This window comes from Cucumis sativus, chromosome 1 (assembly GCF_000004075.3).
Source record: "Cucumis sativus cultivar 9930 chromosome 1, Cucumber_9930_V3, whole genome shotgun sequence".
Taxonomy (NCBI): domain Eukaryota; kingdom Viridiplantae; phylum Streptophyta; class Magnoliopsida; order Cucurbitales; family Cucurbitaceae; genus Cucumis; species Cucumis sativus.
The window spans coordinates 11759996-11771603 of NC_026655.2; the positions used below are offsets into that span (position 1 = coordinate 11759996).

The 11608-nt window shown below is 34.2% G+C and overlaps 2 protein-coding genes across 4 annotated transcripts; both read right to left on the bottom strand.

Annotated features, from left to right (window-relative positions):
- Window positions 1-428: 428 nt before the first annotated feature.
- LOC101219878 (BAG family molecular chaperone regulator 5, mitochondrial) lies at window positions 429-3076 on the bottom strand. 2 transcript variants are annotated; one of them, XM_031888683.1, is made up of 2 exons: window positions 2687-3076; window positions 429-2382 (listed from the first exon to the last, which is right to left on the bottom strand). In XM_031888683.1, exon 2 carries the CDS (start codon window positions 1357-1359, stop codon window positions 631-633), a length of 729 nt encoding a protein of 242 aa, XP_031744543.1. In that variant the 5' UTR covers window positions 1360-2382; window positions 2687-3076; the 3' UTR covers window positions 429-630. The 2 variants fall into 2 exon arrangements, with proteins under 2 accessions (XP_031744543.1, XP_004139544.1); XM_004139496.3 differs by having other exon boundaries at window positions 1951-2382.
- A 5487-nt stretch (window positions 3077-8563) lies between these two features.
- LOC101220114 (rho GDP-dissociation inhibitor 1) lies at window positions 8564-11121 on the bottom strand. Of its 2 annotated transcripts, none has more exons than XR_004215872.1 (5): window positions 10490-11121; window positions 10334-10400; window positions 10024-10242; window positions 9620-9870; window positions 8564-8943 (listed from the first exon to the last, which is right to left on the bottom strand). XR_004215872.1 is itself a non-coding variant. In XM_004139497.3 (5 exons), exons 1-5 carry the CDS (start codon window positions 10769-10771, stop codon window positions 8857-8859), a joined length of 780 nt encoding a protein of 259 aa, XP_004139545.1. In that variant the 5' UTR covers window positions 10772-11114; the 3' UTR covers window positions 8564-8856. The 2 variants fall into 2 exon arrangements, 1 of the variants encoding a protein (XP_004139545.1); XM_004139497.3 differs by having other exon boundaries at window positions 9746-9870; window positions 10490-11114.
- Between the last annotated feature and the right edge of the window lie 487 nt (window positions 11122-11608).

Sequence of the window (11608 nt, forward strand, 5' to 3'; positions counted from 1 at the left end):
CTTTATTTTTTTAATGAAAATAATGAATTGGAAATTATCTGGCAAGCATTTAGAAAAACCTTAGAAAGTGGTGGGTAAAATAAGTTAGAAGTAGGTGGGTAAAGTATGAAAGAAGAAAAACGAAATTAAAATTTTAAATTTGAAAGCTTAGGAACCAAATTATAAAGATTTAGTAATAATACTTGGGTGCATTTCTATGTTCATAAATTTTTTAAAAAATCATGATGATTCTTAGATAGCTTGCAAATACCAATAACAAAATTGAAATATTTTAATAAAGGTACATAAATAGCATATAAAGTGTGCATTCCATAGTTTTTCTACATGAACGGGTGTATTTCTAAAAATAATTGATTATCAAATAATGTGTAAATAAAAATATAATTATTTTTGAAAACGCATAATTTAGACTCCTTTCTAATTCCGAAGGCTATCGTAATAAGCTCTATAAAATAAACACTAGAATATTTGTAAACACATACAATACAATTGTTCCACTACATTATATCCTTTTGTAATTTTACAATACATTACATTTTATAATAATAATAATAATAATAATACAAATAAAACACGTGTCTAAATCTAATGAAACACATTCAAAACAACTATACGCAACACCACACCAGATCATGACCCACTGAGAAACCTCTGGAAGCAACGGAACCCTAAGTACTGAGCGCAGAACCTCTCCATTTCATCGCCCCCTCTCTCCCGGCAAACCTCCGCCTCCATTTCCGCCACTGTCTCGTCCCAATTCCTCACAAGTCCGTCGCAATCCCATCCGTTGAAGTCCACCTTCGCCTCCGACACGGCATCCAAGATCTCCTGCAGGCCCACGATCCGACGGCTGACCTTCCTCCTCGCTTCCCTCACCGCGGGGTCAATCCCCGGCACCGAGTCCAGCCTCAGAAGAAGAGTCATCAAGGCCTCGTTCATCCTGAGCTTCTCGAGTTGGTTGCTCCTAACGGCGTCGACCGTCTCCTGGCGCTGGATTAGAGTCTGGATCTGATCAGCCTCTGTGTCGACGGCTGCGATGGTTTTGAAGAGATTGCGGATCCGGTGAGAACGGTAGGCGGCTTGGATCTTGGAGGCGGCAGAGGAGTGGAGGAGAGGAGGAGGTTGGATGAGAATTGGGGTGGGGTTGGGAGGGGTAGAATGGTCATCGTGATTGTGAAAAGAGTGGGAGAAAGAGGTGGTGTAGTAGAAGGAGGTGGTGGTATTCATGGAGGAAGGGGGATGGAGGGTGAAGAAGTGTGGAAGTGGAATATTGTGTGAGATTTGGAGGAGCAGAGTGGCTACCGTTTTAGGAGCATCCGATGATCTCCTTTTCCATGGTGGATCATAATTCATACTCATTCCCACTCTACTTTTCTTTTCATCTTCTTTTTCCTTTTTCTTTTTTTTCCTCCCAATTTATCCTATTTTATAATTCAGTTATCTTTTTAATTTACTTTCTTACATTTACTTTATTATTTAAACGCAAACAAATTAGGTCAAACATTCTTCAATTTTTTAAATTCCCTCCAAACACATTTTCTATCCTACACTATCAAGTTCGAACATCTTTTCACTACATACAAATAACCAAAACTCCATTACATCACAACAAAAATTAATTAAAATAAAACATACCTGATATAAACTCTATTATTTGTTAAAGAGAGGTGCATTTTTTATTGGTATGAATTTGAATGTTATGAAGCATTGAGTAAATAATATTTGGGTTTTAGAGATTTAAAAAAGCTACTTTTGAAGAAGTGATAGATTTAAGTATTTTTGTTTGTTTATAGAATTATGATAACATATAAATAAATTTAGGAGGAAAGATGGGGTTTTGAGTTCATCTTTTTCTACATTATCACCATGAATATGGAATGTATATAAGGTAAGCAATATAAATAAGATTGGCATAAGATTAAAGAAAGTAAAAGGCAAGAAAGACACAAATGGCGTAAAAGTAGAAGTAGAAGAGTTGATTTTATTAAAAGGAAACAACATGTTTATGTAATGCAGCAATTAATTAAGTAAAGGCATGGGCAAGAAGCAAAAGAGTGAGATAAGAAAGGGGGGTGGGGGGAGTGAAGAGTGGTGGAGAAGAGGTTGAAGGAGTAGGTGGAACTGCCTCCGAATCATTATCTGCCACGTCGTTCATAGTGGTTTGGGCTTGGGCCTGGGCTTGCACTTGTACGTGAAGTTTTAAGCCATTTTTGCAGTTCTCGGCTTTGCTACTAGCGAAGTACCGAATTCCTTCTCCATTTAAGGACACGATGTCTATGCCGTCACTATACATCCTCGTGAAATTGGTTACGTTGCACGCTTCATATTCCTCTTTCCTTTGCACCTCCACTATGTTACCCTGTGCCACAGAGTATGCGAACCCTGCACCCCACCCACCATCCCCACCACCACCACTCAACTTTATTGCACATAATTCACTCAAAATTTCAAATCTAAATTAAACTATGGTGAAAATTTCAATTTTTAAATTCAAATGGTTCTTAAACTTTCTAATTTTTCTTTTAACTTAAAATGGTATTTAAAAGGAAAATAATCCTTGATAAATAAAAGAAAGAGAAAAAGTTCAATAATTCCATTTGTCACTTTCCCATTGTTTCCGATTTCCATTTTCCGGGAATCCAAACTCAGGAAAATAAAACGCATAAACAAAACAAGTGGATCTTACAAATTTTGTCTCCCACTCTGAATATTCTTCCGGCCGACCAAGAGCCGATGTCCGAATCGACGTCCCATCCTCTGTCGCCGCCAACCACATGGTGCGTTTCCATTCCGGCAACCGGTACCGCTGTTCGCAAAACAAATGCCACTGTAAGAACCGCCACAAGCTTCTTCATCGGCGCTGCCATGCCCAGGGGCTGAAGCTTTTAATCTAATATGAAAAGTACTCTCTTCAAGGCGCTCTCTCCATTTGCTCGGAGTTTGAACAAAATAAATGGAGAAAAAGAGAAAGAGATGAGAATTTAAAAAAAGAGAGTATTATTATATTTTTTTTTTGGAGAGAGAGAATCGCTTGCTTTGCTTTGCTTTAGTAAAGGTGAAATTCCAATTTTACTTTTCTATCCCTTATAGAACATAAAGATGAGAGATCAACCTCCCACCTCTTAAACACATGTCATCCCACTCACTTTCACATACATATCAACTTTCTTCCTGATTTTTATTTTGTTTTGCCATCTGTAACTTTTACACCCACAATTTCTTTCCAAGGCCTCCACTATTGTCAAATACTTGAAAAGAAGGATTTAGGTTTGCATTTTTTGTTTGTTACCACATTTTGCAAATATAGATCAAACTTCTCTCAACTCCAACATACATTATATATCAATCTTTGTTGGATCTAAACTTTTATTTTAGTCACCCATTCAAGTTTCTTGAATATCTCACGTTCATATTTTTTTTAATTGGTATCAGAGCAGGTTGACACTGGTTCATTGAGTTTTCAATGGAATCGATTAGGGAAGGGGCTTCACAACTTGTCCTCCAGTTTTAGATGACACAAATTGTACTTATTGAAAGGCTCATTATATGATAGCTTTTCTTAAATTAATTAACATTAAAACCTGGAAAGCTGTCATCTCTGGTTGAGAACCACCTACTATTCAAGGTAAATCTACATCAAAATCAAAATATGATTCGCCTGATGCTGAAAATCAAGCTTCTCTCGACTACTCTCGTGTTTTTAATGTTATTTATAATGGAGTTGATCAAAATGTATTTAAGTTAATAAATACTTGTTTTTCACAGCAAAAGAAGCTTGAAAAATACTTAAGGTTGCATATGAAGATGGAGAAGATAAGAAAGACAAATCATTTAAATAATGTAGAGAATGTGAAGGCTATGGTCACTTTTAAGCTGAATGGCCAAATTTTCTAAGAAGACAGAAAATGAGCGGCTTTGGGTCTATTCTGTCCGACAAAGAGTCTGATGATAGTGATGAAGAAGGAGAATATACTCAAGCTTTTGTCACTATCTTATCAAGAGATGACTGGCAAGCAAAGTTGAGTTTCATGTAATTTTATACTAAAACTTGAGTCTATACATCAAGCTTGTTCAATTCAAAGTTGAACGACCTTAGTATTACTCCAAACCATACAATACTAACTTTTTCGTTAAATATTTCTCTTTTAACATCAACAACTTCATAACAAGGCCCGTCAAAATTGTGCTTGCATGCTATGGAACGAAAGAACGCAAACTGACACAATATTGCAAAATAATCTATATCATTTTTTAACTGACCTGAGCAACACCAACTCCTTCCTCTGCTTCTTTGAGTCGCACAAGCAATTCACTTGCAAGCCTGCATATCTTTAACATTGTCTCTTAATTGAGCTTGAAGTCCATTGTTTTCATCTCTTAGATAGCGCCTCTCTTTCAATTTTAAGTGCTGAAAATTCATCAGCAATGACATTTATAAACTTGGACTCTCTCGCTCTCTTTCAACTTGACACTCATTTCTTTTATTTGCTAACAATCTGCTTGTTTCAAGTTCACTTTTGAGTTCTTCGACAAGAGAGGTCCATTTGCTCTCCTTCCCAGCCGAATGAGTTATGTCTTGGTCAAGATTCAAGAATTGCACTAAGAGGTGGAGCAACGATAGGCTTAGAACAAGTCAATTGTAAAATAGAATTTTGCTTTCACGAGGATGTAGAGGGTGAATCAATGTAGTATTGCTGCCGACTTCTTAAATCTTGAATCTCTTCCATTAGCACTTCTCTTTCACCCAAGTCATAGAAATTCCTGTAACTTTCCAATTCATCTTGAACTTTTTTCAACTCCTAGGACTTCGAGGTGATTTTCGTAGTTTTTCTACAAAAATTGTAGATATCAAAGTTGAGGATGAAATAATCTAGGCATGAATATCTCTATATATAAAAACTCAGACCTTACGCTCATGTGTGAAGAACAACAGCTCCTCCTCCATGTACTCTTCAGTTGGTAAAACACCGTCCATGGGGCTCTCAAGGCGAATAATTTTGTCCTTCTGGCTTGCCCAAGCACAACATTGCATACTCTTTCATGCTTGTACAATTGTACTTGTGAAAGTGGTCAACCAAAGTCAAGCTAAATCAAGAGACCCTGGCAAACAAGTATAGAGGATTAAATACATATATATAGGCAAATTCTGAAGAAACGTACCAAACAGTTGAGTTTACTTATATCAAATGTTTGCTTGTTGCAATACTCTTCAAGTGCCATCTCTCTTCTAATAGCCCAAGCAAGAACTTTCTCAACTGTCTGCAAAAGAATTAGAATTATTATCAACATATACACTAACCAGCTGGAAAAACAAGAATTTCAACTTGACATATTTTCTAAGTGGACATGAAGACTTATGTTTTCCAGTTTGAGAAATCACGACAAGAATATTAATTAGATTCCCCCTACTTAGTCTTTGTTGGTTGGGAGGAAAGTAAATTTACTAAAAGTAATCAATCATGCAACATGCACGTGATGCAAACATCAACTTAAGTAAAAAAAAACAAACAATCATGCAAGTATGTAAGTGATGTTTTTCAACACAAGTCGTCTTAGTTACATTGCTCGATGCGTTATTAACGGTCTATCCAATCCTACGCTAGACTTTTTTTCCCTTACTGTGGATCAGGGAGGATTCCTCCTCTTTTCAAAGTCCTCAATCAAACTCGATGCTATGTTTAGAACGCTAAAAGTAGGCAGTTGAGAATTGTTTTGCTTAGGCCTAAAATAAAGTTTTCTACCAAAAGCTTTGTTAGGTAGGAAACTCAACACATTTTACTTGACCTAACCGACTTGAATCTCTATTTTTTTTTGTGAGCTTTTTCTAATGCATAATGCATATGTTTTTTTTTCTTTCTTTTTATAGCTCTTGATTGTCTCATTTTTTGTTTTGTTTTGCATTTGCAAGTCTTTCTTTTCTTTCTTTGGTATGCAATGTGGTAACTAGGCATTGCTAGAATTGGTAGGTTAACCTTTCTATAGCTCTACACTTAATTTCTAAGTTTTATTGCTTCTTTCAAAGTGATAACAAGCTTTGTTAATGTCCACTCTTTTCTAAATTTAGACTTAAAGTTTTGATTCCAAATCCTAACTCTAACAAGAATGATTCACTCTTAGATCATGTTGAATTTGTTTCCAAGGTAGTGGTTTCCATCTTTTCTTGTTAGTCGTGTATGTCGATATAAGATGCATTGTCCAATTTTGGTTCAACCTATTGGTGTGGATCATATTTTTAAATATATTAAAGACTCTTTCATTCGTTCTTTGCATTTTAAACACAAATCTTTGGCTCTTTATGGTGTTATGATCTAAATTAGATAGTGGATCGTCTTTATAGACAGTCTACTACTAGATTTATTGTTTATCTCGATTGTAACCCAATTTTATGGTTGTCAAACAAGCAAAGGCCAAAGCTACTATTTCTCACAGCTACTAAAGTAGAGTGTATTGGGCCTTTAGCTTGCTGCTTTTACTAGAACTTTTATTTATTTATTTATTAACTTCGTTATGTTTGAAGAACTTGTCTGTTTTTGTATCGAGTGCTCTAGTTTCATTTTATAATAATAATTTGTCTTGCAACTTCCAAAGAATTAGATTTTCCATTCTCAAATGAAGAGTGTGTTTGAGAGTGAATTTAGCACGGGTAGAATCACTTTCGTCATTGTCAAAATCACTCTGCTCTAAAAGAATCTAATTTATTTTGTCGTCGATCAAGAAACAAAATTGATTTTTGAAAAATCAAACTTGATTTTGAAGGATGGCTAACCAAATGACTTTTCTTTGGATGATTGAATAAGAATGGCAGCCAACATTTTTTCTCATACTAATGAATTTTATGACTTGGCCAAAAAATTTTTGGAAAAAAGTAAAATTTTCAAATTTGTTAAATTTCTCCAACAACGTCTACCTCGTAACTTTTGGCTACCATTTTCTTATTACCAACCTTCGACGACCACTTTTTGGCGGCTCTTGTCAACCAACTTCCCACAACCATTTTTCGATGATCGTTGTTGACCAACATTTGGTGATCATTTTTTATCGAGTCATTAGCCAACTTCGGTGATTGTCGTTGGCCAACCTTTGATCACGTCAACCGCTGTTAACCAACCTCCAACGATCACTTTTTTTTTTTTTTTTTTTTTTTTGCGATTGTCACTAGCCAACTTCTAGTGATTGTTTTTCAGTGACCAAGGTTGATAACCTTTAGTCATTGTTTTTCGACAACTGCTTTCTAACAATATAATTGTTGTCGACTAATTTTTGACAACTTTTTTTTGTGACGGCCACCAACTAGCTTCTAGTGACCATTTTCGACAACAATTGTTGTCAACACACATCCACATCTCCATCTACTCTTGTTCAACAATTGCTACTAATCGATTTTCAAGAAACATCCTCCACCAAATTTTGACGACTGTTTTTCAGCAACTATCACTAGCTAGCTTCTAATGATCGTTTTTCGATGATTATTGTTAGCCATCGTCCAACTACCATCTCTGATCTTTTTTATGACTACAGTTGATGATCAACTTTTATATACAAATACTTTTGACAAAAGACAGAGAAAGTAAATTAATAAAAAAAAATATATTTATTATAATTAATTACTTGAATAATGTTTCAAATACAACTCCATAATTTTAAAATCATTTTTGGAACACGTCATCATCCAAAAATCACTTTCAAAAATATGAAATTAAACATAAATTTGAAGGTTAAACAATCACTCTACAAGTTTAATTATACGTAATAAATCTACTTATCTAAAGTACCAAGATTAATTTTCATTTTGCTAGAGAAAAAAAGTTGGTTGAAAAGTTATTTAGCTGGTTTGTTTGGCCTATATAAAACAACCTGATTTGTTTACCAAAGCCTTGATTGATTGTTCTTCATTTCCAAACTGATGTTCACATAAACATTATTAGTGTTTGTTATTTACTTATAATCTTATACTTAGTTTAGTTAATTTGTTAACTACTGTGTAGTTAGTTTATTTAATCTCTGGTTAAACTTTCTGGTAAATCTCTTTCGACTTTTAGTAAAGAATAATAAGGAGAGTCTATGATGTAATATCTTAAAATTCATTAAAAACCACCACATAATATAACCATATGATATGAGCAACGACTAACAATGATTAAACATCATGACCAAAATTGATTATTTAAGAAATAAAATAAAGGGTTTTGATCATTTTGATTATTGGCCACGATAAATTGCATAAATGAAGGGTAGGGCAAAAACAATCATTTCATCCAATTACTTGGATTTTGAACAAACATCGTTAAAGAGTGGTTGCATTGCACATGTTCATGTATGATGTATCCCAATATATTAATCATCTAATTTCCATTATTTTTCTAAAATAATTCCATACTGTTTGAAGATATTATGCGTTACAAAATAATGGCAATGAGTATTGCAATTTATACGTAACCAAATGTAAGATTAACAACACTTCATTACTTATTTCCAGCATCTATTGGGATTATTTTTTCCAAATTAGAAACATAATATTACCAAAAACAGAAAAGAAGAAATTGATGAAGCAATAACAATAATAAGAGGGGAAAGAAGATTGCCTTTTCACATTTAGCAAAAAACCAAAGCTGAGCTTTTTTATTGACAGTACAGATCTAACTCATCTCTGTTTTTCTTTTTTTTCTATTGTTAGTTCAAAAAACATCCTTCATCATCCTCGTTGTCAAAAAAGAAGAAGAAAAAACATCAACTTTGAGAAGATCAAGAATTATAAATAAGAAAGCAGCAAAATTAAACATCTTAAGAAACCCGAGTAGAGCAGCGGATTCGGGCTGAATCAAGCACCGAACGATCCGAAATATTCAAGGGGTATGATTAAGCAGGCTGCTCCTCCTTCCAATCTTTCCTTATATCAAATGTGTAATTGATTTCCAAGTAGCATTTGTTATCATCATCAACAAACTGTGCCAAAAATGTAATAAAAAAAAACCCAATAAACAAGCAGACAAGAATGCAGACATATATTCATGTGAAGACGACGCAAAACAAAACGATGTCTTTTAAAACAAGACTGAAAAGATAAGGAAATTTCATGTTACTTATTGCATAAGCATATGCAAATGCATAGATAGCCATGGTGATGATAATAATAACAATAACAACAACAACAATAATAATAAATTGCTGCTTTATCTTAAAGGTGAAAGCTGAGAGATAAAAGCCAGTCAAGCCATGTGATGCAAGTCATAAATGGACAGGTACAGTTGAAATAGATACTCTTTAATTGGTTTACAGAAAGAAAAATAATAGAGCAGAGAAATTCATAGAATAGCATTCAAATTCAAATTTTAATATCCCTGTCTGTTTTTAAATTGTCAGATAAGGTACATGGGTAAAAGATTTATTTTCTTGTATACTCTCTATCATATTATTTTTGTTTATTTACCCACAAAATTTATCCTTCAAACTTTAATATCACACTCAGCTTTTATAGTTTATCTACAAATTTAATTTCTAATCTACTGTCATAAGAAGTTTTAAAACTAAGTTCTACTTGGTAATCATTTTTTACAATAATTTGTATTTTTTTTAGTATAATGATTGAATTAAATTTCAAATTCCAAAAAGAAGTTTATACCTGAAGCATTGTATTTGGGTAAACTCCTAAATGGGTAGTTGGTCAAAATGGATTAACTCATTTTCATGTCCGGGAACAGGTGAGATTAATGTTAGCCCATCCTTATTGGAAAATCCTAAAACTGACCTTGCTTCTGGCTGAATATGATCCTCTGGCAAAGATGCCAGAAGGAGTTGTTTCTTCCTGCATCTCATGATCATAAGGTTCAGGTTGAGGGCTGAAAGTTCCAATCATCTCTTTTGTACTATCAACTGTGGATATAAAAAAAAAAAAAAAAAAAAAAATACAAAACACAAAAAACAAAAACAACATTTCTCAATTAATGGCAGAGATACAAAAACAGAGTGTACAACATATAGAGAGAAAGATTTGTGATGTGTTATTTTTTTGTTTTTGTAATTTACCTTTGACTCCAGTTTTCCAGACTGTATTGGTATATTTGAGACCAGAAACAATGTTGTTGCTAACCTGAAAAGTAAACTTAAGGCTGTAACGACTACCTTCCTTCAAAGTAAACCAAAGGCCTTTAGGATTTCCACTTTCAGGAACTGGAAGAACAATGTCAGGTCGCCCTGATGATTTTATTGCTAGGCTTAAAATCTTTACATCTGGCTCAAGAGTTTCTAATACACCAACCAACCAACAAGAGAAAAATAAATAAATTAAGAACAAATTCAAAGGGGTTCATATTTAGGGCTTTAAATTTTGAATTACCTCCAACAGATTCAAAATCAACATCACCCAGAAGCTGTTCTTTCCACCTCCTAAGACTTTCATCATCCTAAAAATGTGAAAGCTCAGAATCAATTGAAGAAACACAAAGTTAAAATGTTAATTGTTCACAAATATGGAAAATTAGAGAAAGAAGACCTTATCCTTTTCGTTAAGTTCTTTCAAAGTGTATTGAGGACCCAATTCGATTTTCCTTCCATCTTCATCGTCTTCTTCTTCAGTTGCACAGATTGAGCTTTCACTCATTTTCCTAGTCATACCAGAAGAAGGCACAACATCAACTTCCTGTTCTTCATCCTCACCTTTCTTGCGCTCTAACAATTTGGGAGAAGAATCCTCTTGTTTCCCATCTTTGTCTTTCTCATCAAACCCCATTATTATCCCTTTTGAACTCGAACCGATTTCAACGGCCACAGACATCAACAAGCCATCAAAACCCAAAAATCGTACCACAATGGCACAGATAAAAACACACCCACAAGTGACCCAATTGAGGAAAAAAGGTAAAGAAGAAGAAGAAGTCCCCCAAAAACCCAAATGAAAGATAAAAGAGGAGAATGAGAGAAACAGAAAGAGAAATTTGAGAAAGGTGTAAAAGAAAAAAGAAAAAGAAAGAAAGAAGAAGAAGACGAAGAAGAAGCCCACGAGGAGAATTAACCCTCGTGAGAAGAAAAAGAAGAAGGGGAGGAAAGGGAATTAGGGGAAGGCAGTTAGAAAAAGTTGAAAAGGGGAGAAAGGGAAAGAGTCATGTGGTGATCCGAAATTTCATGTTGAAAGAGAGAATAAAAAAGAGATGGTGAAGATCACTTGGTCAGTACGGTTAGGCCACGAATGCCAAGATTCTAGGGGGCCTAAAGCCTCGGGCCCTCGGCTAATGCCTAAAGCCTAATTCTCATCATCAAATAAATCACTTCCAAATTGGAATGTCACTTGCCTCACAAACATACCACATATCAAACACACACATACACAATGATACACAATCTAATATCAATCACTCTAATTCATGCCCATTTTATGAATAATAATCATCATCATCATACATCATCTAATATGAATAATAATCGTCATGATACAACAACATTTTTTAATTTTTTTTGTTGTAAATATAACAAAACTATCGCTCATAGACTCGTATGGTCTGTCCAACATAGTCTATCAGTGATCCACTTATATCATTGATATAATTTGACAAACTTTGCTATATACACTTATCCAATCAAATTAGTTTAATTGTAATGAAACTTTATTGTGTTT

Excerpts from the sequence above, each read along its gene's own strand:
- LOC101219878 (XM_031888683.1), bottom strand. The coding sequence starts at position 1,359 with ATGAGTATGAATTATGATCCACCATGGAAAAGGAGATCATCGGATGCT.
- LOC101220114 (XM_004139497.3), bottom strand. The coding sequence starts at position 10,771 with ATGTCTGTGGCCGTTGAAATCGGTTCGAGTTCAAAAGGGATAATAATG. Across the intron at positions 10,401-10,489 it reads AACTTAACGAAAAGGATAAG|GATGATGAAAGTCTTAGGAG; the intron begins GTCTTCTTTCTC and ends TCACATTTTTAG. Across the intron at positions 8,944-9,745 it reads CATATTCAGCCAGAAGCAAG|TTTGTTGATGATGATAACAA; the intron begins GTCAGTTTTAGG and ends TTTTTGGCACAG.